This window comes from Cebidichthys violaceus, unplaced genomic scaffold (genome assembly GCF_023349555.1).
Source record: "Cebidichthys violaceus isolate CVI_PGR_0920_01 unplaced genomic scaffold, fCebVio1.0.p SCAF_3, whole genome shotgun sequence".
In the NCBI taxonomy this organism is placed as follows: domain Eukaryota; kingdom Metazoa; phylum Chordata; class Actinopteri; order Perciformes; family Stichaeidae; genus Cebidichthys; species Cebidichthys violaceus.
In genome coordinates, this window is record NW_027176483.1 from 5,792,601 (window position 1) to 5,814,258 (window position 21,658).

Genomic DNA, 21,658 nt, shown 5'->3' on the forward strand with positions numbered 1-21,658 from the left:
ACTTCTCTGGCAGTTTCAACAAAAGCTCAAGAAAACAGAAAATAAAGGTGTTATTACATGCAGTCTATTATAGCATGACTAATACTAGATTGTTGCTGATATCAGTATGTCAGACTTAAAACATTTAAAACAGGACAAACCTAAAACCCCAAATTCAAGATGTTGACTGGTACATTTTATTTCCAAGCTTTTTCCAACACTGCAGCACTCGAGCCTGCCTCATGTGTGGTGGTCGAGGCGCACTCACCATTGGCTCGGCAGCCTGTAGGGGCGTTGCTTCGCGGTTTGAGAGTGCTTAGGGTGCACGGGGTGTTCAAGGGATGGCTAAGGGAAAGCGTACTTGGCACTGATCCCTCCTTGCAGTGTAGACTGCATTTTTACATTAGGCTGCAATTTGTTTTACCGTCAGGGGGGGGGGGGGATGAATGTGTCATAAATAGTTCGCGTTTACAGTGGGCAGTGGATGCATGTTTAGCTATGCGATGAGGCCAGTGCACTTTGCAAGACTTGCGCTGCAGAGAGCCTCCGCGGATCCCGCGACCTGTTGCTGACAAGCCGGGGGAAAAGGAGAGGGAGAGGGGAAGCCGCTCGGGAGAGACAGAGGGTACTTGCCTTGGAGACGACAGCCAGGGGTTCCTTCGCGGAGGAAATCATGCAGTTTGCAATCTGGCTGGTTGGACTAATGTGTCATCTGTCAGCGCTCGTCCGGGACACTTTGCAACACCGATTGCATCCGAAACAAGGTAGTGTTCTGCTGTGATTTTAGGAGTGCGGTGAAGTTCTAATGTTGAAGATGTTTCAAGAGTAATCTGTGGTGATTGGGAATGGTGCATGGTGCAAACGTTTGGGGGTGGGCTTGGCAGCGTGCGTTATATTGATGCCTCTACTTTCTCTCTTCTTTTTTTTTTTTTTTTTGCAGAAAGCTTAATCAAGCAGCTGTCATCGTATGAAATCATCACCCCGCTCCGCGTCAATGACTTCGGAGAGTCGTTCCCCCATAAATTGCACTACAGAAGGAGACGGAGAAGTTTAAATGACGACCTGTCGGGTTTACGGGTTCACTACAGGATTGACGCGTTCGGGGACCGCTTTCACCTCAATCTGACCGCAGAATCCGGCTTCATGGCCCCCTCGTACACAGTGACACACTTGGGAGCGGAACAGAGCAACGCCACGGACTCCCACTTCCATGACCAGGGTGATATGCGCCACTGCTTCTTCCGCGGACAAGTCAACGCCAAGAGCGAGTACCCTGCCGTCTTCAGCCTGTGCACTGGCCTTGTGAGTATTCACTTTTCACATGCTTGAAAGTTTTTATTTCGATGCTGACATCCATGCATGCCCCCCCATAACCCATAACCCGCAGCAAAAGTGAAGTGTGTGTGTGTGTGTGTGTGTGTGTGTGTGTGTGTGTGTGTGTGTGTGTGTGTGTGTGTGTGTGTGTGTGTGTGTGTGTGGGAGTGTAACAAGAGCAAGTGTTACTGGACAAATGGCACCGCTGAGGAGAGCGCGCAGCTCTGCATCTCATTGCCTGTGGGGAGATGCTGCTGTAGGGCTCAGTGCTGTCTGGGCATCAGGGTGGTGTTGTTGTGATGTTAGAGACTGGGGGTGACGTGACAACAAGACTCCACTCTACTGAAGTGCCCTTGAGCATAACACACTAAAAAAAAACCCTGATCAGCTCGAGCTGTGGTTGCTGCTCTTTGACTGACATACATGGGGCAGTAGAATTTGAATTGAATCTACTTATGAGCACCAAATAGCTATTTGGTGTCATGGCTGTGCTTTTACTTTGTCAACCACTTCTTTGCTGCTACAATAAACATCTAAACCTTAAACAAACTAAACAAACAGTAATAACAGCAGACATGCTAAAACTAATGGTCAGTTAATTGATTAGTTGATCGATGGATATTTCCATCTCAAACGCCAAACATATGCTGGTTCCGGCTTTTCAAATGTGCCGACTTGGTGCTTTTTTTAGTTTTAAATCCCTCTAAGTTGAATACCTTTGTATTAGAGACTGTTAGTCTGATAACACAAGCTAATTGATTGATTGATTGATTGATTGATGGGAAACATCTGATCAGTTGCGGCCCCAAGCTGCAGACATTATAAATCAGCCGAAAGCAACTGTTTGCTTTTTTAATTGCCCTTTATCAGATATCTTTTAGATCTTATGGGGCTGTAATAGAGTTATTGGGTAATAATGAGTTTACAGCCCCACTATACCATTTGAGGATCCTGAAGTCATTTAGTTTGCGGACTCCTGTGTGAGAGAATCTGAGAAGTGTTGAAGGAGATGACTTCACGGGTCACATAAGGTTACTGGTCCAGGGGCAGGGGGTTGACCTCAGTCGCGTCAGCCGGATCCTGGCGTGGACTCTGTGTGGTTGGGGGGTGTTTGGCTGGACTCAGCAACACAGCCAGGAGCACCATAGCCTTGTAGTCTCCCTCCCCGCCACACCCCCCTATCAGTGACATAATCCTTATTTTAGATGGTTGCACTGTGTACAGTACCAGGATAGCATGTTGATCTAGTACATTCACAATGCATTCGGTGATTGTACTCCTGTTAAGACTTGGCATAATAAATACAAGTTTTTTTGTGATCCATGCTAGCGGGGGTTGACTCCCATTCAGTGTAGCTTTGGAGAACACAGACCACCACCAAACCACATTAAGTGTTTGTTCATGTTTATATAACAATTTAAGGCATGAGGTATGCTGGAATTATCAGGGTAATAAGCCTTTAATTGCCCCTCTGCCCAACTTTGATGTATGACTCGCTTATCCAAACATGTTTGCATCCTTTTTCAAGCAATCTTTGTTGCTTATCCGCATCATCACTCATTGAGAATGACAGGACAATGGAGACGGCACCAGAGGCTATAGGGTCATAAATGAGTCCGTATCTGATCACTGGGGCTTGATGGCCGTGCACATTTTGTTGGGTTGAGGTCATTAAGGAATAATTAAGCCCTAAAACAAAGGGGTCATTCTAGAAAAAGCAGGTTCCCCTTTTGTTGAGAGTTGCTCAAAGCCGTCCCCAGGGGAGAATCGGGGAGGGGAGGCGGGGTTGAGGGGCTTTTGGCCTTTTCAAAGTGAGCTGTGATGGCCAGAAAAAAAGGGGAGAAATGCTGTGAAGAGGAGACAACTGCCAATGAAGGTTGTGAAGAATTTAAGGACTGCTCACACCGTGGGAAATGCCCCTGAAGGAGCTCACCCTCTCAGTTCACTCACATAATAGAAGTGTGTGGTGAGTCAGCCTGTCCTGAGAAATGAGCCCATCTTCATTCCGGCACCAAGCGATGCACCTCTGTGTAAAGATCAGGCCCATGACACCTTTATGTCCTGTTTAACTGAAGAGATTGACTGCTACTGTACGCCCCTTTTGGGTGAGTCAGCACCCACTGTGTTTGAAAGTGTTTTCGTGGGATTTGTTAAAAACAGATGTGTGCCAACACCATTTCATCCATGTCATGGTGGTGACCCCGCTTCAAATAGGAGTCCCTCAGCTGTAAGGTCCAGTTCAGCACCCGCTACTGAACAGCAACCATTGTGTCTGTCCAAACTTTTTTTGCCAGATTTGCTGCTGAGCTAATGCTGGGAAACCCTGAAACTCTGCCCCCTCCATTGACTAAACAGAGCATTTGTCTGTTCAGCCTTCCATTAACACCACATGAGAACTTTAGAGGGGCTCAACCATAATCGTCTAATTAAAGTTAACTCGCCATAGAGAGTGATTTACAAGATACTGCTAAACATCTTCCAGTTGTTACACTGTTTGAATCACTCATTACATTTAGAGCGCTGCAAATGTTGGTTTGTAATTCTGCATCATTTAATGACAAAGTATCTACATTTTTTGTGCAAAATACACACACCCTAACTGGATTCTGCATTGCAGAAGCAGTTTAATTCATCCACACTGGCCTGTCAGAACTGAAGGAATAATAATATTGCAGGAAAGTTGGAGTACGTAAGGAACATTGAGGCTCTGAGTGTGGTTGTTCCTATCCTGTGTCTTGTTTTCACAAGCTTATTACACTGCAGCACTGAACACATGTCGCAGTCAAGGCCTGTAGCGCTTTTGAGGAAGTACATTGCATACGTGCAAGCCTGCTAATCCTTCACCCTTTGAAAGGCGGTGCGGAAAGGTACACATACAGTTTGTACATGTTTTCCATATCCGATTCGTTTTCCATTGTCAGACGTCCATCACTCATGGGGGTGGTTATGGAATAATGCTGCCTTAAAGATAACATTCCAGTGTCCAATATCCTGTTTAAGTGTGCGCATGAAATTACCATACAAACACCATTGTGCCTCATGGCGGAGTGAGCAAAGAAGCTTTGTGATGGACTGAGCTGCCAAATCAATATTAGCATTCCTCTGTCAGCAGCTCTGTCCATGTATGACGATGTCACTCGTCCCGGTGTCAGGTCGTGAGGGGAAATGCATTTTCTCAGTCAGAACAAGCTCTCTTAATAGCCCGCGCATGAAGGTGTGAAATGGTTTACTGAATCACGATGACTTACTTATGTATCGATAAACGTCTAAAAGGTTTTGAATGTCGCACGATTGGTTGTTCTCATGGTTCCAATTTTAACAATGACCGATACTGAGCTGTTATTCTCTGACCTTTTGTGAGTCAGCATGTTCTTTCCGTGTGCATCCGTCAGGGAAAAAATGAGCATTGGAAATAATGTGCACACTTGTACCCCAAGGGCTACACAGAAGGACTGCAATTAAACCGCAACCTCTTTGAATGAAACTATGCCCTTATGCGTAAATGAGACCTGCCCACGTGCAGTGCAGTATGCACATATGCAAGCGCATGCTTCATACCAAAGCCGTCAATGACATCCCTTTTTTTTTTTTGCTCTAGATTGGAACATTTACGACACAACATGGCGAATACTTCTTGGAGCCTCTTTTAAACGCTGCGGGGGAGGAATATGACGAAGAGCACAACAAACCTCATCTTGTCTATCGGCACGAGAGGAAGAGGAACATCTCGCATACTGACAACAACACAGAGCCCTGTGCTGCCTCAGGTAACAGACTACAGACTGCCTAACTATACTGCCTGTAACCACTGTCTGTCTGACTTTCACCCACAAACACTTACTGTACCTTCTGATGACCTGCATTCACTTTCTGAGCCATTGCAATAAACACGGTCCTAAAAAAGGAAATTATACCCAGTCACGATCTTTGGCTTGCGGGATACCCAAAAGGTTTCAGCTTTGATTAAGGAGCGTTATTGAAAACTTAATTAAGCAAAATGCGCTCCAACGCTGCCCGGTGTTTCTGCTCACGTTCTGCCGGAGCATTCAATCCCAGGCCTGTGGCAGCAGCTCAGAGGGAAGGAATAATTACATTTCAGGTTGCAGTTGCGATGAAAAGAACTGGAACAGGTTTTCCGCATGGGAGGCTGCTTGAAAAGTTCCCCCAATTTCATTTGAATTTTTATGTCTGAGGCCTTTGGGTGGTGGAGAGGCCCTCTAGAGAAAGCAGGGTGACCGAGTGGAGTTCACCGCGATGGAAGGCCTTAGAGTCCTCCTCGCAGGGAGCTCCATGGGCGGCCTTTGTGGCGTGATGCAATAAATCTTTTATGTGCAGCCCACTTGATTTGCTTGTTGTCTGAACCCCGCCATTGTCGCATGGTGGTGGCTATTGTGTGTGGCGGCGGTTTAAAGAACTTGGACTGACCTGATGGGCGAGGTCAATACCTCCTTATTATGCTTTGCCCTTTCACTCTCTCAGTCTGTGTGTGGTAAACAGAGACTGAGAAATGTGGAGGGTCTCTCAGCCCCCACTCTGAGGCACTTTTAAATATACTCTCCCTTAAGAACCGAGAGTGAAGGCGGGGTGAATGATCCTGACTGAATGTCCCAAGAAAATCCATACGCACCATTCAGTTAGTCTATGTCTGAGCCAGTTCTCCTTCTACGTCTACTTATTCGTAAACTAGATACATCCTGACTTTTCAACACATAACCTCAACTATAAACCAGTATACTCCTTGGGGAAAGGGTATTCAGTGCACAGCTGGACATAGTAGGGAGGACGATGCGTACATAGACGAGACACCTGTAGGGCTTGATCAAAGGCCTGCAGGTAAACATAAGCAGCAGGATTAAAAGATCCAGTAGGGCCAGGGGAGGACTGTGAGGTGTCCCAGGCTGCGGCTCCTCAGCTTTATCAGATAGGCCCCTCTCCAGATGCGGTGATAAATGTGCTCTTTGAAGGCCACACTAAGCCAAGACTAACAGGCCTGTCCTGTCTTTTTATGGGAAGGAGTGCAGTACACGCTGCTACTAGCCGGTTGGATGTAAACACTGGCTTGGCACGTGTTGTTCTGCTTGCAAAGCACTCGTAGTGGATGCTCCTGGTCTTGGATTTGGAAATTTGCCTCTTGGCTTTGGATTTTAAAATGTGTTAATGTTAAATGTGTTTGAGATAACATGTAGCACGCATTCAGCTCTGTGGGCAATGGTCTTCTCTCTGTAGCTCTTCCTTTCTCTTGTCTCCAATCTACACCATGTCTGTACGTTTTTTTCCTGTTCCTTAGGTTATTTATGCGTCAGACTAAATCAGTGTCTAAGTATGGGGCTCCCAACCACAGCCCAATTGCTGAGAGAGAAAGAAGTTTAGAGAAACACCGTACCAACAAGTAGAATCCTTGTTAGAAGGGAGAGCTCTAAGCAGCAGCATTTTTTTAACTGCGCCTTTAAAACAGAATTTTTTTAATTATTGGATCACGGTGAAAATCTAACTGCATATAAATGGTTGATTATGGAGAATGTTACCCATCAAATGTACTTTTTTTACAGGTGAATATGAACCAGTGTTGCCAGCTATTAGTGGAGCTACAACAAGGTGCTTCTAACATTTTGTCTACCTCCAAAAAAACCAAAAATAGCTTACTTTTCATAAGAATGCAATACATTTAAACATCAGCATACAAAATGACCACAGAGCTGAATCCACACCTCTCAGACAAACATGACATCCTTCTAAAAGGTGTGATCTGTTGTGGGGCTGCATTTGACTTAGCTTTACCTGATAAACTGGGAACTCAGGGGTTAACAAAGAAGATGCGTTTGTCTACAACATGTTTTTATTTCAGTGTAGTGCATTTCTGTCTTTACTATAACCATCCAAAGCAATGGATTTATAGCAAGTTAAGAAACAAAAAGAAAGTCAGATTTATCTCATCGTGTAGATGATAGACTACAGGACTTGTGGTGTTAGTGGGGGGGCGGATTCCTTTCCCAGTATCTCCTCTTTTTGAGGAGCTATAAAAGCACTCTTTGTCAGGGTCAGTCATCTTATGGCCCTCCCTCTTTCTCTCTTTCTTTATCCACTTTATGTTCCCGTGAAGAGGACTCTTGCCTTAAATCAAAATTGGCGCTTGGAGGTTGAGTGCTGACGGGTTTGGCAGGTTTGGGACTTTGAAGAGGTTTGAAGCTTTATGGGCCTTCTATTCCTGAAACATGCTAACTATCACAGTTGATCCAAACAGATGGAAGTGCTGAATGGCCAACAATACCTGCTAATCTGCAAGCCAGGCAGCGTTTTCCCTCTGTATAGACATTGTTTTGCCCATTTATTCACTGTGTTGATTATCATTCTTCATCCGCCTTTCTCTATGCAAAAGAAAAACATCTTTTTGAACACGACAAAGATGAAACAAGCTTGTGTTTTATCAAGCAGCCCTCCAGGAAACAGAATGTATATCACCAGCAAGATACCTCTGGTGAGATAAGCTTTTCCCTCCTGATGGGTCATACTTCTGTCTTAATGCTCCACAGACAGTGCCAGGACAATAAACGGGACTTCTGTATCTATTGAGGCAACTTTCCAGAGTTTGTACAGTCCCTTCACACCTCGCGTTGAAAGGAGAGGAAGGCTATGTTTCCACATGAATTTAAAGACGAGGAACTTTTGTTTTGTTAACTCTGCGCTTGTCATCTCTGACACGTACAAATACTTGACTTTTTCGTACATGTGCCGTCACTACCTGTGAAGTGTCAGGAACAGAAGTGCAATGATAAGAGCTTTTAAAGTGTTACCTTGAAGGAAAATTAGGTTTTGTTATTTCAGCAGTCATGACTATGACTATGACTATATACCTGTCTTCAGCTGCTTTTCCCCACTGCGTGTGTTCATTCATTCTTATGTGCAGTCAAATGGATGTGAGTTTAATATATGATTTAAATGCAGAGTTTCCAAAGAAACGTAACATGTGAGGGAAAATCAAAGCACCCGAACAACTTGAGCATTTAGTTTGATCTCACTGACTGACATTTCTAGCAACTGTATCAGTCTTTTGTCTGTGTCAGCCAACCTGGGTGGCTTCCCTGGTGTTTAGAATATCTCTAGTGTAGATAGCTGTCGAGTGGGTGATTAATGTTTTTAAAGTCACAGAGTGCCTTGTTGTGCCTGATTCTGGCTTTTAAAAGCCCCCCGGGGAAGAAGCTTACTGGGCTCAAATCACAACACCGCTCCGACCTTTAGTGACACATTCTACGGGGTATCTGTCTCCGAGCTTGCATGTGAATCCCTGCGTCGTCCTTCGACATAGATAGCCACGGGGATGAGGGTGGCTACAGATAGGGGCAGATTCTTCCCGCTCCGTTTCTTCCCTTTGCCCTCTTAAAATCCATGTGAAGACAGGCATGAAAAGGAGGTATCTCTTTCTCACAGTCGCTGGCTGCGTGTCTAAAGTCGTGGGGTGTCATATTTTGTCTGAATTAGAGATAGTGAATTGAATACAGACAGCTTGACAGCAAACGCTGCCAGCCGTAAACCCAAACACCAGTGTTCCAGTGTTGGCTCCCTAGCGCTTCACCCGATTTCTTGATGGCTGACTGAGGGCAGCTGGGACAGCGACGCGATTTGGCTTTGATGCGGCAATACTTGGCACGCATGGCATCTGTGCCCCCCTGACCCTCAACACAATCATTGTATAGGATTCCCCCCTTGGTGCCCACTGTGTATACATGGTAGTTCAAATGCTAGCATCAGGTTTTTGGTCAATGGGTTCATTTGCATGGAAAATGCCCTCCCCCGCCTGGGGTTTTGAACTAGCCGACTTGAATCGCTGCCCGCTCCCCCTTTGCGCTTTCATGTATGTGAATGGAAGCACTTGTTGGTTGTGACCTCACTTCCCTCTTTGTTTGGAGTCACTCACTGGACGGGTGGACGTGACCTTGAGTTTTTCCCCTCCTAGAGGTGCGTGGTTTGCAAGTTGCTGGGCCTCACTTGCAACTATGTATGCGTTAAGCTCTTTGTTTTCCTCTTAGCTCCGGCTCTTGACAGGGGTCAGGGAAGGTGGCCGGTCAGGGAGTGATGGACGGCTGCAGATCATTCGGACAACCTCTCTCACCTTCAGGGGACTGGCTTTAGATGGTGCTGAGCTTCTGAATGTCAGATGGCTCCAAAAGGCTTAGGCTTGCTTTGTGCCCCCATGCCCCCCGGACAGACTGAACCTCCCCCATTCCAGGAAGTACCTATTGTTGCCATGAAAAAAAGAGTTTGTTTTTGCCTGATTGTGTGCATCCATAGATGTGGTTTGCTTGTGTGTCAGTGGACGAAGAGTCCCGCTGAGTATTGGGAGCAAAGCAGTCCAGAGGGATGGAGAAAGGAGCTTCTTTCTTCATGTGTTTGAGCACTCCTGGCCGGCGCTAAATGTGCCGGCCGGTTTTGCTACAGAGCTTGGCAGAGGCCCCAGCCTTTTCCTCAACTCCCACTGCCTGCTTTTCTTCTTTTACACCTGCGTCTCTAAAGTAGCTTTCTCACCCACTGCTTTTCTTGTGACCTACATAGAAAAGAAAAAAATCTGAATTTCTGCTGTCTTTTGATTGTCCTTTTGAATGGACAGAGAGTATGTTTTGGAACGCCAAGTTGATAATGTTAGTCCTAGTTGTCAAATGAGTTGAAAAATGTGCTGACATGTGTGTTAGTTTTGAGCAATGTGCAAGTTTTCTCATCAGGCATGATGCTTTGTCCCATCGTTGCCTCAGATTTCATCACACTGCATCATGACAGAGCTAATAATATGGCCCATTGCACTCATTGGCATCATATTTTAAGAGAACAAGTACTCTGGACAGGGCTGGGCAACTACAGACAGTCTATAACTTTAATAGCTGCCATGTGTCTGCCGGCCCTGAGGCCTCAACCCCATTGAACCCAATGCGTTGTGTTGTCTCGGGAGTTCCCGTGACAGATTCCAGCTGGGGCTATTTTCTGCCACTGTCTACTGTCTGGCCATTCTTAACAGATGGGGGCTGATTGGGATGGCAAGAACAACTTGAGTGACAGTGACTGACTGCATGGTGGCATGGGTGATGTTCAGAGGTGAGAGGGGGTGACAGATGAGCGACAGTTTCCCACTGAGGTGGACTGGGGAGAGGCAGCGCCTGGAGCTGGCCAGTGAAACATCAGTGTCATCGCCTGTGGCTCTTGCTGTTTATCATCTGAGAAGCCAGAAAGCACTCAAAACTGCAGACATGCTTTGTTTTTGTCAAGGCAGAACTTTTTGTCTCCGGGTATTGAATAGTTTTTGGGTAAATACTTTTCTTTGAAACTGTATTCACAATTGTGGCATTTGTAAGTTCTTCTTGTATGGATTCTGGTTTGCTGGTAATTCAACTCTGGGTTTATTTTCACAGTTATGTCCATCCCTTCTATGATAACATACTCACCTACGTAATTTCTGAGATCTGGTAGCGCGGCGACATCGCTACTACAAAGTTCATTTGTCTGACTGAGCGATGCTGTTCCCAGGAGTCGATGAGTGCAATGCTATTATTACTGACATGAATGACGGCCAAACCTAAGAAAATAATTATTCTTTAAGTGCCCCTCTTTGTGTTCTCGTTAGACGCCAAAGTCAGGTGCTATGTTAATTGTTGGTTTTATGGTGCTGTGGTTTTCGAAAGCCTCTCAACATAACTTTACACTATAAACCATGAACTCATCCCAAAGCGGATTCCTTTTGCAATAAATAATGACTAGAAATGAGGAGCTCTGTTTTCAAAATAGCCTAAAATCACGTCGGCAGTCAAGTGCTCACATTTAGTGTCCTTTTAAAAAATTGCATTCACTTACCTCCCATCTAGAAAGGAACGCTTCAGCCCTGTTTGTATGTTTGTTGCGATGGCTTTTTGTGTTTGATGCAGACCCATTTTTGCACTATTATTAAAACGGCAGTCTTTGAGGAGGCTGGATGTTGGTGGATGTTGGTCTCTTAGCCATCCATCAGTCATGTAATCTACAATCTGTTAAATCCGAGAGTCAGAAACTCTCAGTTTGAGTCTGCCAAATGAAAACACTCCAGGCCCCTGCCCATCATTAGGATTCCTCATCCATAAGTAGTGTTTTGTCTCCTCAGAGGAGGTCTGCTACTCCAAACACATTCTTCAGCTCACAACCGTGCTGTCTTCAGCATGTCTCTGAACTGAAAATAACAACTGAACTCTGAGAGCACCGTTAGTGTACACAGCCCACCGTCTCCCAATGAGGTCAAAAGCCATGCCACTTCACTTTAAAAGCCTTCTTCAGCAACAACAATTAGCTGCCTTTGCTTCTCTTCGTCTCGCCACAGAATTGCACTTAATTGTGCCTCTGTCTACAGGAGTTTCAACATGTTTCCCCCCTTGAGTTGTACTGTCAGTAACCAGAGTGTATGACCTCGTATAGAACCAGGGCAGTACCTATACTCAATGTAAGGTATACTGTCCATTTAATTGGCACCCGGGGAAAAGCGCGCTTTAACTCCCAGCGGGCCATTGTAAAAGAATGTTAATTAGTTCAACAATGAAATGTGTGTTCCCCATTGTTGGGTTCTTGGCATTGATACTTTTGACAGAGAGCTGAAGGAGAGTCAAAGAGCAACTCTTTGATCTAGATTGAAATCTCAATGAGATCCTTTAGGACAGACTGGATGGACATGAATGGGCTCAAACAGAACAGTGCAAATTCAAGCATCAAAATGCTTCCATACTTAATGAAATGTTAATGAATGAAAGTATATACGTGTTAACATATGTAAGCACTGAGTCTTGAAATATGTATGAAACTGCTCAGTCCTAATGTGTGGGTTACCTGCGGTGCAATTAAACATGTTATTGAGTGAATAGATAAACATTGTTTATGATACGCATTGTGTTTGATTGTCTTTTGGCACAGTCGTAAAAAGAGCTTTGAAAGTTTACAAGTCAAGTAGGCGTTGGAGCAGAAAAGTGAGTGTGATGTTGGTCTTTTTCAGCGATGTGCATATGGAGCCTATTAAATTACAACATTTATAAATGCTTACACTCGGCTCCTTTTATTGTTCTCTGTTATAAAGAACCGCTGGAGCTCGGTTTCATAAGCTCGCGGTTGGGAGACTTTTGCTGGTGTAAAAATAAATTGAACATCTCACATTTTGATGTTTGGTAATCAATTACCAACATGTAAAATACAGAGATGCGGATGTGTTAGTGATGCTGATTTGATGCCCAATGCCCTGAGGGAGATGTCACGTCTCTCTGTGTCCGGCAGGTCAGGGCAGTCACCCCTGTCTTCTCATGGTGTAAGTAGCAGCTCACTACCTAGTGAGAGGGGGATTTGAACCTAAGGCGATTTGGGAAAGGTTGTGTGTGGCTAATCTGCACTGATTCAAAGGCTATTATAACAGGGACCATATTTTTTCCTCCTCTTCTTCTTCCTCTCTTTTTTTTCATCTCACACTCGCTTGCTCTGAGACTTAACACCAATTTCTGTTGATGTAGATGCTCTTCTGTGCTTTGATAATCCCTTTGATGTCAGACTGTCTGCAGTGATGAGTCTGTTTAAGGGGTTTAGTGTAGTGGGTTTGGCCTCGGAGAGATTTTTCCTGGAAAATACAAAGCTCTGTCCTGGCCCAGCTGCCCGGGCTGTGTGCACTGACTGAGCCTTGGCGCTGACTTGGATGCTGGCACTGGCGTGGGGCTGGGCCTCACGGCAGCAAGAGCTGTGTGCCTTTGTGCCAGGGAGTCACGCTCCGCCTCGCGTGCCCGCTGGGGGCATCACTTGAATAATCTCGGCGCGCTCAGACCTAACAGTTGTACACAATCTCTCTCTGTGTGACTGTCTGGAAAGATTGAGTATACGGAAGACAATGGAACTCTTCACCATAACCGGGTTATCGAAAGTTGAGGAGGCTGTTTAGGATGACGGACTCCAAACTATGCTTGGCTCGTAAACACTGACAGTCATAAAATTACTGAGACTAAATGTCATTTTATGTTTCATTCATTTCTCAAAATTGTTCATTCCCATAAATTTGCATGTTTTCATAAAAGCAACAAAAAACACTGCAGAATGCTATGACTGTTGACATGTTGAGCGCATTTGTGCCACATAAATATAAGTTTAAATACGTGGATAATAATGGATGTGAAAAATGTGCCCCCCATTTTTGCAATTAGGAATAGGCGGAACTTGGCAAAAAACTCTTAGATTGTGCCGTTACAGCTGTCGTGTCTGTCTTTTTGCATGATTTACTATTCACTCCTGCTACATTTATCCATCACGTTGTCGGGTAGCTGCTTAAATCCTTCTTGTACCCAGCAAATGCTGCAAGCAGTCTTTTTCCACACCTCATCACATATGGCAATGTGTTGCTGCAAATCTGGACAGCACGATAGCCTGTGTGCAAACACTTAGTCCTCAGATGGCCTGGTTCAACACAAAATTGCAATTGAAATCCTTCCAATACTAATAAATTATTGATTGCAGTTGAAACATTTTGATGTTCAGAATATGCAGAGTCATGAACTTCACTGATGATGTTGAAGAGATTTTCCTTGAGTAAGATCCTTTACAGACTTTTTCAGCATGGGCTGATTTGCTGGTCAGTAACAGAATATGCTGCATCTATTTGTCCCAAACAAAATTACCTTTTTATTTTTAGCAATTTGGAGCTTGCCTGCGTGGAGACCAGAAATCCCCTCTCTTGTTCCCCTGCTCTACTTGTGGCTCTTCCAAACTCTTTCAAAAGGCTACAGTCTTAGGAAACACATATGTGGATGTGTAATTACATCGGCTTCCACCTTAACCCTTGCAGTTTTGTCTCAATGAAAAACGCTCTTAACGCGTTCTGTGTCTCTGCCTCTGTCTCCCTCTTTCAACTTCACTCTGTCACGGTGAAGGAATCCATCGCTCCTGGCCAGCTCAACACAGCTGAGAGAACGCCAGTACCACAGTATATCTCTGACGTTTCTTTTCTTTTCTCATATGAGGCTGGTGTTGAAAGTGTTCACCGCGAGCCAATGAAGGGAATTGTTTCAATGTGGCATTGTATATACTGTATTTGATGTTAACTTTTATCATGGTTGTCCACATTTCACTTCATTTTCAGATGGTAATGTTTCCGTGCACAGAGAGGTGGGATAATTCGGCTAGTCCTTGTGTGAGTCGGTAAAATGTCGTCATGGGATTTTCTTTTTTGTGAGGCTTACGCTCAGGCAGGGGGCGTGCATATTGCCTGACCTGAAAACCCGTATTCTTAAAGCTCACCGCTGACCTCGTGTCTCTTGGTACAACTGTTTTCCCGAGCACTGCAATAATTTCATTTATGGCGGGTTTCTTTTTTGCCATAGAAGTCCAGCGTGCTTCTGTTATGTCATTGGAATTCAGCTAAGCTAAAACCCTCGGCTTTTAACTGTAGATGTACCATGCTCTCTCCTGAAATGCCTTCATAACACAAAGCAGTGGGTGTCCAGTGTGGAAGAATTTGACTCTTTGATAGTCCAGTTCACCTATATTACCATTATTTTAAATCCAGTGACTATGTTCCTCTCCACGTCATCACTCAGCATTTTTCTTTCTTGAAACAGAGAACTCCAAGAGGCCGGTTGCTTTTGAGAGCCGATGGAGTATGGGAGAGGAGCTGGACTCTCTCAGAGCCACCATAGACGAGCAACACATTTACGACAACAACTCCACCAGCACGCCCCCCCAAGCCCCACGCAGACGCAAGCGCTTCCTCTCCTACCCTCGCTACGTCGAGCTGATGGTGACAGCGGATGCCAAAATGGTGCGTCACCATGGACGCAACCTAGAGCACTACATCCTAACAATCATGTCAGTAGTAAGTAAAAACAAAAAATCATTTTTCGTCTCAATGTTGAATTCTTTTTAATGTTTAGGATTGTAGATGATTGGTATGAGTTTGGGGATGTGTTATCATTGTAGGTGTATACATGCACACTACTGTGTCATTCTTACACAAATTAATGTGCATACAGTTCATCATTTTGAGTGGTCTGTTGATTACCCAAATTACAAAAAACAAACATGTATTGTATCTACCTGCATTGGTATTTAGCTGTGCAGATGTTTTGCAGTATCTGTCCAGGTTTTCTGAGGCCTCCCCCCGTCTTAAAGACCTGATCGCAACAGAAAGTGGCACAGCAAAATTCATCCTTGCGTCTTTGTGAAATAGGTGATGCTTAGAGCTCGGTGACATAGTGACTAGTTGCAGGCTAGTTGGTTAACTGGCCAGCTAACTGCTAACACACCAGAAACATGCTAATGAATGTAACATGAGAGAGTTCCCATGCTAATGCTAGTCTGTCACCATAAATTCATGTTTCAAAGTGTACCAAAGTTGAACTCAATTCGAAAGATTTGCTGGCAACAAAATTTGAAACTCAACAGAGGCTAAATACAATGGAGGGGAAAATAATTTGGTTCACACAGTTGGAAACATTTAAAAAAAGATCCTGTTGCTCTCGATAATAGATCCCATTGTAAACAGTCTGCAGTGGACCTACGTTCTCAGGAAATAGGCCTTACGAACAGTGAAAACAGTGATTTTTGTATTTATTTTTTATTCCTTGAGCACCAAAAGTCTTTCATTGTATTGGGGGTGGTGGCCGAAATCTCAGAAACTGACACCTCAAAACCTGGGGCAAATTAAACCCAAAACATCTTTATGGCATAATAGAGGCAAGACGTGTTTTCTTTTAAAATTTAGTGAAAAAATATGAAGCTAAATGCCCCAGCCCAGCTCTGTGTTTTTCTAGCCTCACATGTTACTGTTTGACATTTTGGTCGTAAACCCTGATGCGACCCTAGCATGCTGCTGCTTCAACGAAAGTGGCCCAGTTAATTGGTAAAATCCTGACTCAGCACCTTGACCTCTTTATGAGCCCCATATCTGACTGGGAGAGCTGCCTGGTAATCAAGTCAGTAACACTGCGATTGACTGTATCTGCATATATTAGAGTAGTAGTGTCAAAGCAGGATACGTTATCAATTGCACTGAACTGTGTGTACCTTCCGCTGTGTGTCTCACGCCAGTATGACAGACCGTTCAAAACACTCATTAACATACAACGGAGTAATGATTGTCAGTGGTGTGTTGAGTAAGTTCTTGAGGGTACAGTCCGTGTTAAATGTGTCAGCCCAGTTTTTAGTGCCAGGTTCGAAGTCAAAACATTAATTCTGCTATGCTCGTGTCTGCAGACCAGTGGTGCGGACACACACACAAACACAACTTTTTTTCTTTTCTTCTTTCAAAATCTCTCAGTCAATTTTGTTATCCACAGTTTAACTAGAGCAAAACCAAGTTTGATCCATTGTGTTCCATTTAAGTGAGGTTTTAAGGTTTTGGTCAAGCTGACTGAGTGCCTAAATAACATTATATATATATATACACAGTATATATACGTAACTGGCTGTGTGAGATACTGTAGTGACGTTCCCGTGTAGGCTGCAGTCCCCTTCCCTTTTGGTTCTTGCACTGATCAGACGATACCATACATTGGGGCGAGAGGATACAGAACAACGTCCTGTGTCACAGCTTGACTTTGAGCATTGAGCACCCACTCTGGACAGGCTTGGACCACGTTCTCCTCCCCCGAGGCTCAGAAAAGCTAAATGTTTATAGTGGCCTAATGAGTTCCTGTCAGGAGGCCGCACGCGGCCTCAGGAGACTGCTGGCCGACCGTGACAGGGGTGCACGAGAAAAGCAAGAGAAGCGGAGGGGAAAAACTACAGAGGGAATGTTTTGCTGTCCTCACAGAGGGGCTCTGAGCTCCGGCTTTGCTGAGGTTTCACGTTTGTTGCTGGGTCCAGATTTCAGTTTATTTTTTCTCTGCCAAGGTCTGTGGGGGAATTGTAATTGGTTTTAATACCCTGTTGATTAAACTTACCCTGAAGGAGACATTTTTAGTTTCTTTTGACTTGAATTAACGGTTGCAATTTTGATTAAACCTCATGGAGCTTAACCATAAAAAAAAAACAATTGCTGTATTTTCTCAATCCACGTATTGAGTGAAGAGAAGTAGACTAGCTTTCATACCGTCCCTATCTGTGCTCTGGTTCAGGTCAGTGGAGGTTTGCATTTTTTGTCTGTGTGTTTTGTCTCTGTTACAGGTAGCAGCAGTGTACAAGGACCCCAGCGTAGGGAACCTCATCAACATCATGATTGTCAAGCTAGTCATGGTCCACAATGAACAGGTGAGTGCGGGGTCTTGAATGCTACCTGTATCAAGCTCTCCAATATGGCTGACGTCAGTGCAGGTGTCCCTGGCCTGGCCTTTTCTCTAAGGGGCTTGTTTGAAAGGACACTGCCTGCCTTGTCAGTTTCAAGTCTCAAGAGAGGTCTCCATGGAAGACAAACGATACTATAGTGAGGCAGCTAGCCACCTGCGAATGAGAGGCTCACTATAGTTTGTTTGGTCACTGTAACTGATTCTTAAATAGTTAAATTAAAGGGAACTGAAGTTGTTTGAGAAGCCGTAGGGGGCTCCTGATTTTTGCCCATGTTACCCGATGAAGTAAGCAAAACGTTATCATGATCAGTATCCACAATTGAGAGAAATATAATCATAAGACAGGTTGAAAAATGTGGGATATCCCTATTACAAGAGGTTTAAAGATGTACTTATGTCAACTACATAACAATATGTATACCTGTTTTTTTGGTCACATCCGCAATTTTATTTTTACCAAAAACAGGAAGGGCCCACAGTGAGCTTCAATGCTGCCACGACGCTCCACAACTTCTGTGTCTGGCAACAGAGCCAAAACTTCCAGGATGACAGCCATCCCTCTCACCATGACACAGCACTGCTCATCACCAGGTACACCCTCATCCTCACTTTGAAAGCCAATTTGAAATGGAAAACTAAAAAAAGGCTAACAGCGTTGTGTGTTTTTATTTGTTTCAGGGAGGACATCTGCCGTGCAAAAGATAAATGTGACACGTTAGGTAAACTTTTGCCTTTCTATTTTACAAATATTTCTCCACCTCAAGTCCCTTTCAATTAACTATACGGTCCGGTAAGCACAGCTCATATACTGTGCAGTAATGAGTTTATGGCAAGCTGTCAGCTAATAATATTATAGTGACAGAACAGAGTGGTAGAAACGGGAGGAGGGGGGGAGGATGGAGGGAGTCGGTGGCGGTGACGGTTGCTAATCTCTCTTATGGAACAGAAGTTTTGATGGTTTAATCGCCTTTGACACTCAAGCGGCAGGATTTTTTTTTCTTTTTTCGAATAGTTCTGTGTCTGTATGTGTTCATGTGCATCGGTGTGTTTTTCTGTGTATCTACGTGACCCTGTAGGGCTTGCAGAGCTGGGGACCATGTGCGACCCATACCGGAGCTGCTCCATCAGTGAGGAAAATGGAATTAGTGCCTCCTTCACCATCGCTCATGAGCTGGGCCATGTGTAAGTTGCAGCACAGAACTTGTAGCAATCACCCCACCCCTAACCAAACACACACACACACACACACACACACACACACACACACACACACACACACACACACACACACACACACACACACTAAACTCGCCCCTCGCAGCCAGCTTTGACTAACAAAAGCCCTCTTATCAAGAGACATAGGGCACAGCAGTCACAGGTGCAAAACATAATAAAGTGAAAACTTGACTTTTAATAACATGCCAGCCTTTAATACCTTACTCTACAGCTCAAGAAGTTAACCCTTAATGTGTCAGAGCTTTGTCTCGAGTGGACGACGGCTCAAAAGACATTCAGTGTGGATATGTGGTACAAAATGCATTAGGGTTTTCTGTTATCTATATACAGTAAGTACAGCATTGAAAGTGGCACACAGAACTTTATCAGACAGGGCAAGGCTAAATATTCTGTTTACTCGTATCAGCCGCAGAGACTGATAAAACAACCTGAAGATGTCACAGTGGCGTCATATATATATATATATATCTTGTGTGCTAGTAACGGTGTATTATCTGAACACGCCTGTCTGCCAGAGAGTGTTTTTACGACAAGCTAATAATGCTACTTGTGTGAAGTGTAAAAAACTCCTCCTATGTATAATCTGTATCCAAATGACCAAGTCAAACACATGTATCACTGTATCTCTCTTATGGGTGGTGTTTATTCCAAACATATCATCAGATGAAATGATTGTATAATACACTATCTTGTAATCCAGTTTAGTTGATTAAAACATGGTGCGATTTGAGAAGCACTACTAGCCTTAGATGTGAATTGTAACGCACTGGCAGCATCTTCTTTCCCGTCTCAGCGGCGGCATATCTTTTAGAAAAAGATGAATCGTCAGTCCTTTTTTTCTTTCCCTCGTCTTTCATCCTGCCCACCTCCCTTTGCTAACTATAAAAGTGAGTGAGGGATTTTCTTTCCGGTCCGCTTGTGTAGGCTACTAAAAGAGGACCAGTGTCGTGTGAGCCATTGGTGAAGAATGACAGATATTCTTCTTCCTCCTCCTCGGTCCCCGCTCACACATTCTTCCAGTGGAGCGATCGGACCCGAGCAGGCACCCCCCCCTTACACTCTTCCCCTTGCATATCTCGTGTGGATCTGTTTATGCTAAAGTTCAAGCAGCTGGAGGCCCAGTTGGCCCTGCCTCTTGGCGTGGTTAATTGCTGCGTTTACAAGCGAGAGCTCTCCATAGTGTTTAGCGGTCTGGGAAAGCCAGTGTCAGGTAGTGGGAGCCTCTCAAGAGGCATTGCAGATTACAGAAAGATTTAGACTAATGGATAGGAGGCCTTTCTCAGATGACTGCAAGGATGTGTGATGTGCTAATGGCCATCATGGGGATTTTCAGGTGAGGCGGTGTCATTTGATAGCAGAAGTTTGTCCAAGTGCTCTAAATGTCTTAGATCAACAATACATCTTCCTAACATTTTGATATCACATTAGAAGTCCACAGGCTTTTTTTCTACAACATCTCAAGAAAAAAACGAAAAGCCACGCCACAAAACTCCCCTGGCATTATCCCGATCACACATAACCCTAGTGGATGAGATTACTGAGATTGTCAAAGATGGTTTGTTTTTCGGAGCACTACACTTGGAGGAGCTACAACGTGTAATCCGCTGACAAGGTAGCAGTCCATTTCCCCCACTGGTGTCACTGAGCTCTGTCTCTGTTGAAGTGCTGATAATTGCTGTTCCTGCAGACTGCGCTGTTTGCTCCAACTCTTACTCATGCACACCCAATCTGCAGGAATTCAGCTCGTCATCGCTGCAGCAGTATGTCTTACTCTCGCAGTTATTTATGGTCATCTCAGCACAATTATATGTCTTTCTCTTCCAGAAAGTCTAGTTGCATGACTGCATGGCTTGAAGGATGGGATGTACAGAAAACAAAGCAGCTTGTTTTGTTGAGGGCTCTCACTATAAGTGAGTGGACCCTAACTAAACACATTTTAGTCTGGACGCTTATAATTAAGTGCTGGGGTTGGTTCCCTCCCACTGGAATTGACTCCTTTATTGATCTGTCCCTTGATGTTGCCAAACAGGGAGCAACAAAATATCCTGATTTACGACCTAATTACTCTAAAAGGCTCTCATCTCAGGATTTCAAGTCCTAAACTAAATCATCATAATGTGCTAAAAGAGTTGTTTGGAGCTTGTCACAAGTCCCTTTCATTATAATAAGAAAGTCTACATGGTTTGTTTTCATTTTAAACGTGCTGCATCACCCTGATGCACTTGTGCACCATCATAAGTGACAAAGAATAGTTAGTAGTTAACAGTGCAAATATCATTTGAGCCTGATTTATTGCTGTCAGCATCAGCCAGCAGCTTGGTTTGTATGTGCAGAGCTCATTACTGTACCAGAGGCTTAATTATTCCCCGGGTGTTTGCCTTCAGGCCCTCTGCCCCTGTAGGGTGGGCCTCATGCCAGCATTGCTATCTTGTTTGTGTGGCGGTATGGATTGACCCTCGGCCACAGTCCAGAGCCCAGGACTGGCCCACATCCTGTTGTAAACATCTCAGACATCATACAGCTGCATGGGTTCCTGTGTGTGTACATAGACATGTGCATGCACTACATCTTTTTATGGTAATCGGCCAAACCGCAGCACAAAACAGGACATCTGTGTTGGACCACGCTATTCTGGACATGATCAACTTGCTTTATGAGACTGCCAACTCCATTCAGCGTGGCTTAATTCATTCATCTGCAGATGCCACGCTGTGTACTTCAATTTATACAGCTGTTCGTCTGTGAAGACTCTTGATTCATTGTTTATAACACTGAAACAATCAGCTGATTAACTGATTAGTGGATCAACAGAAAATGAATTACTTTGACAAGCTTTTAAGCTTTAAAGTAATTTATTAAGCAAACATGCCAAACATTTG

At 44.4% G+C, this 21,658-nt stretch overlaps 1 protein-coding gene across 1 annotated transcript in view; it reads left to right on the plus strand.

Annotated features, from left to right (window-relative positions):
- The first annotated feature begins 463 nt into the window (after positions 1–463).
- The window catches only part of LOC137880989 (A disintegrin and metalloproteinase with thrombospondin motifs 20), a 76,988-nt gene continuing 55,793 nt past the window's right edge, over positions 464–21,658 (plus strand). The window contains 8 exon segments of the mRNA XM_068722644.1: positions 464–743; positions 920–1,281; positions 4,892–5,060; positions 14,880–15,133; positions 17,425–17,508; positions 18,010–18,134; positions 18,222–18,262; positions 18,620–18,725. Coding sequence (XP_068578745.1) covers positions 464–743; positions 920–1,281; positions 4,892–5,060; positions 14,880–15,133; positions 17,425–17,508; positions 18,010–18,134; positions 18,222–18,262; positions 18,620–18,725 — 1,421 coding nt within the window.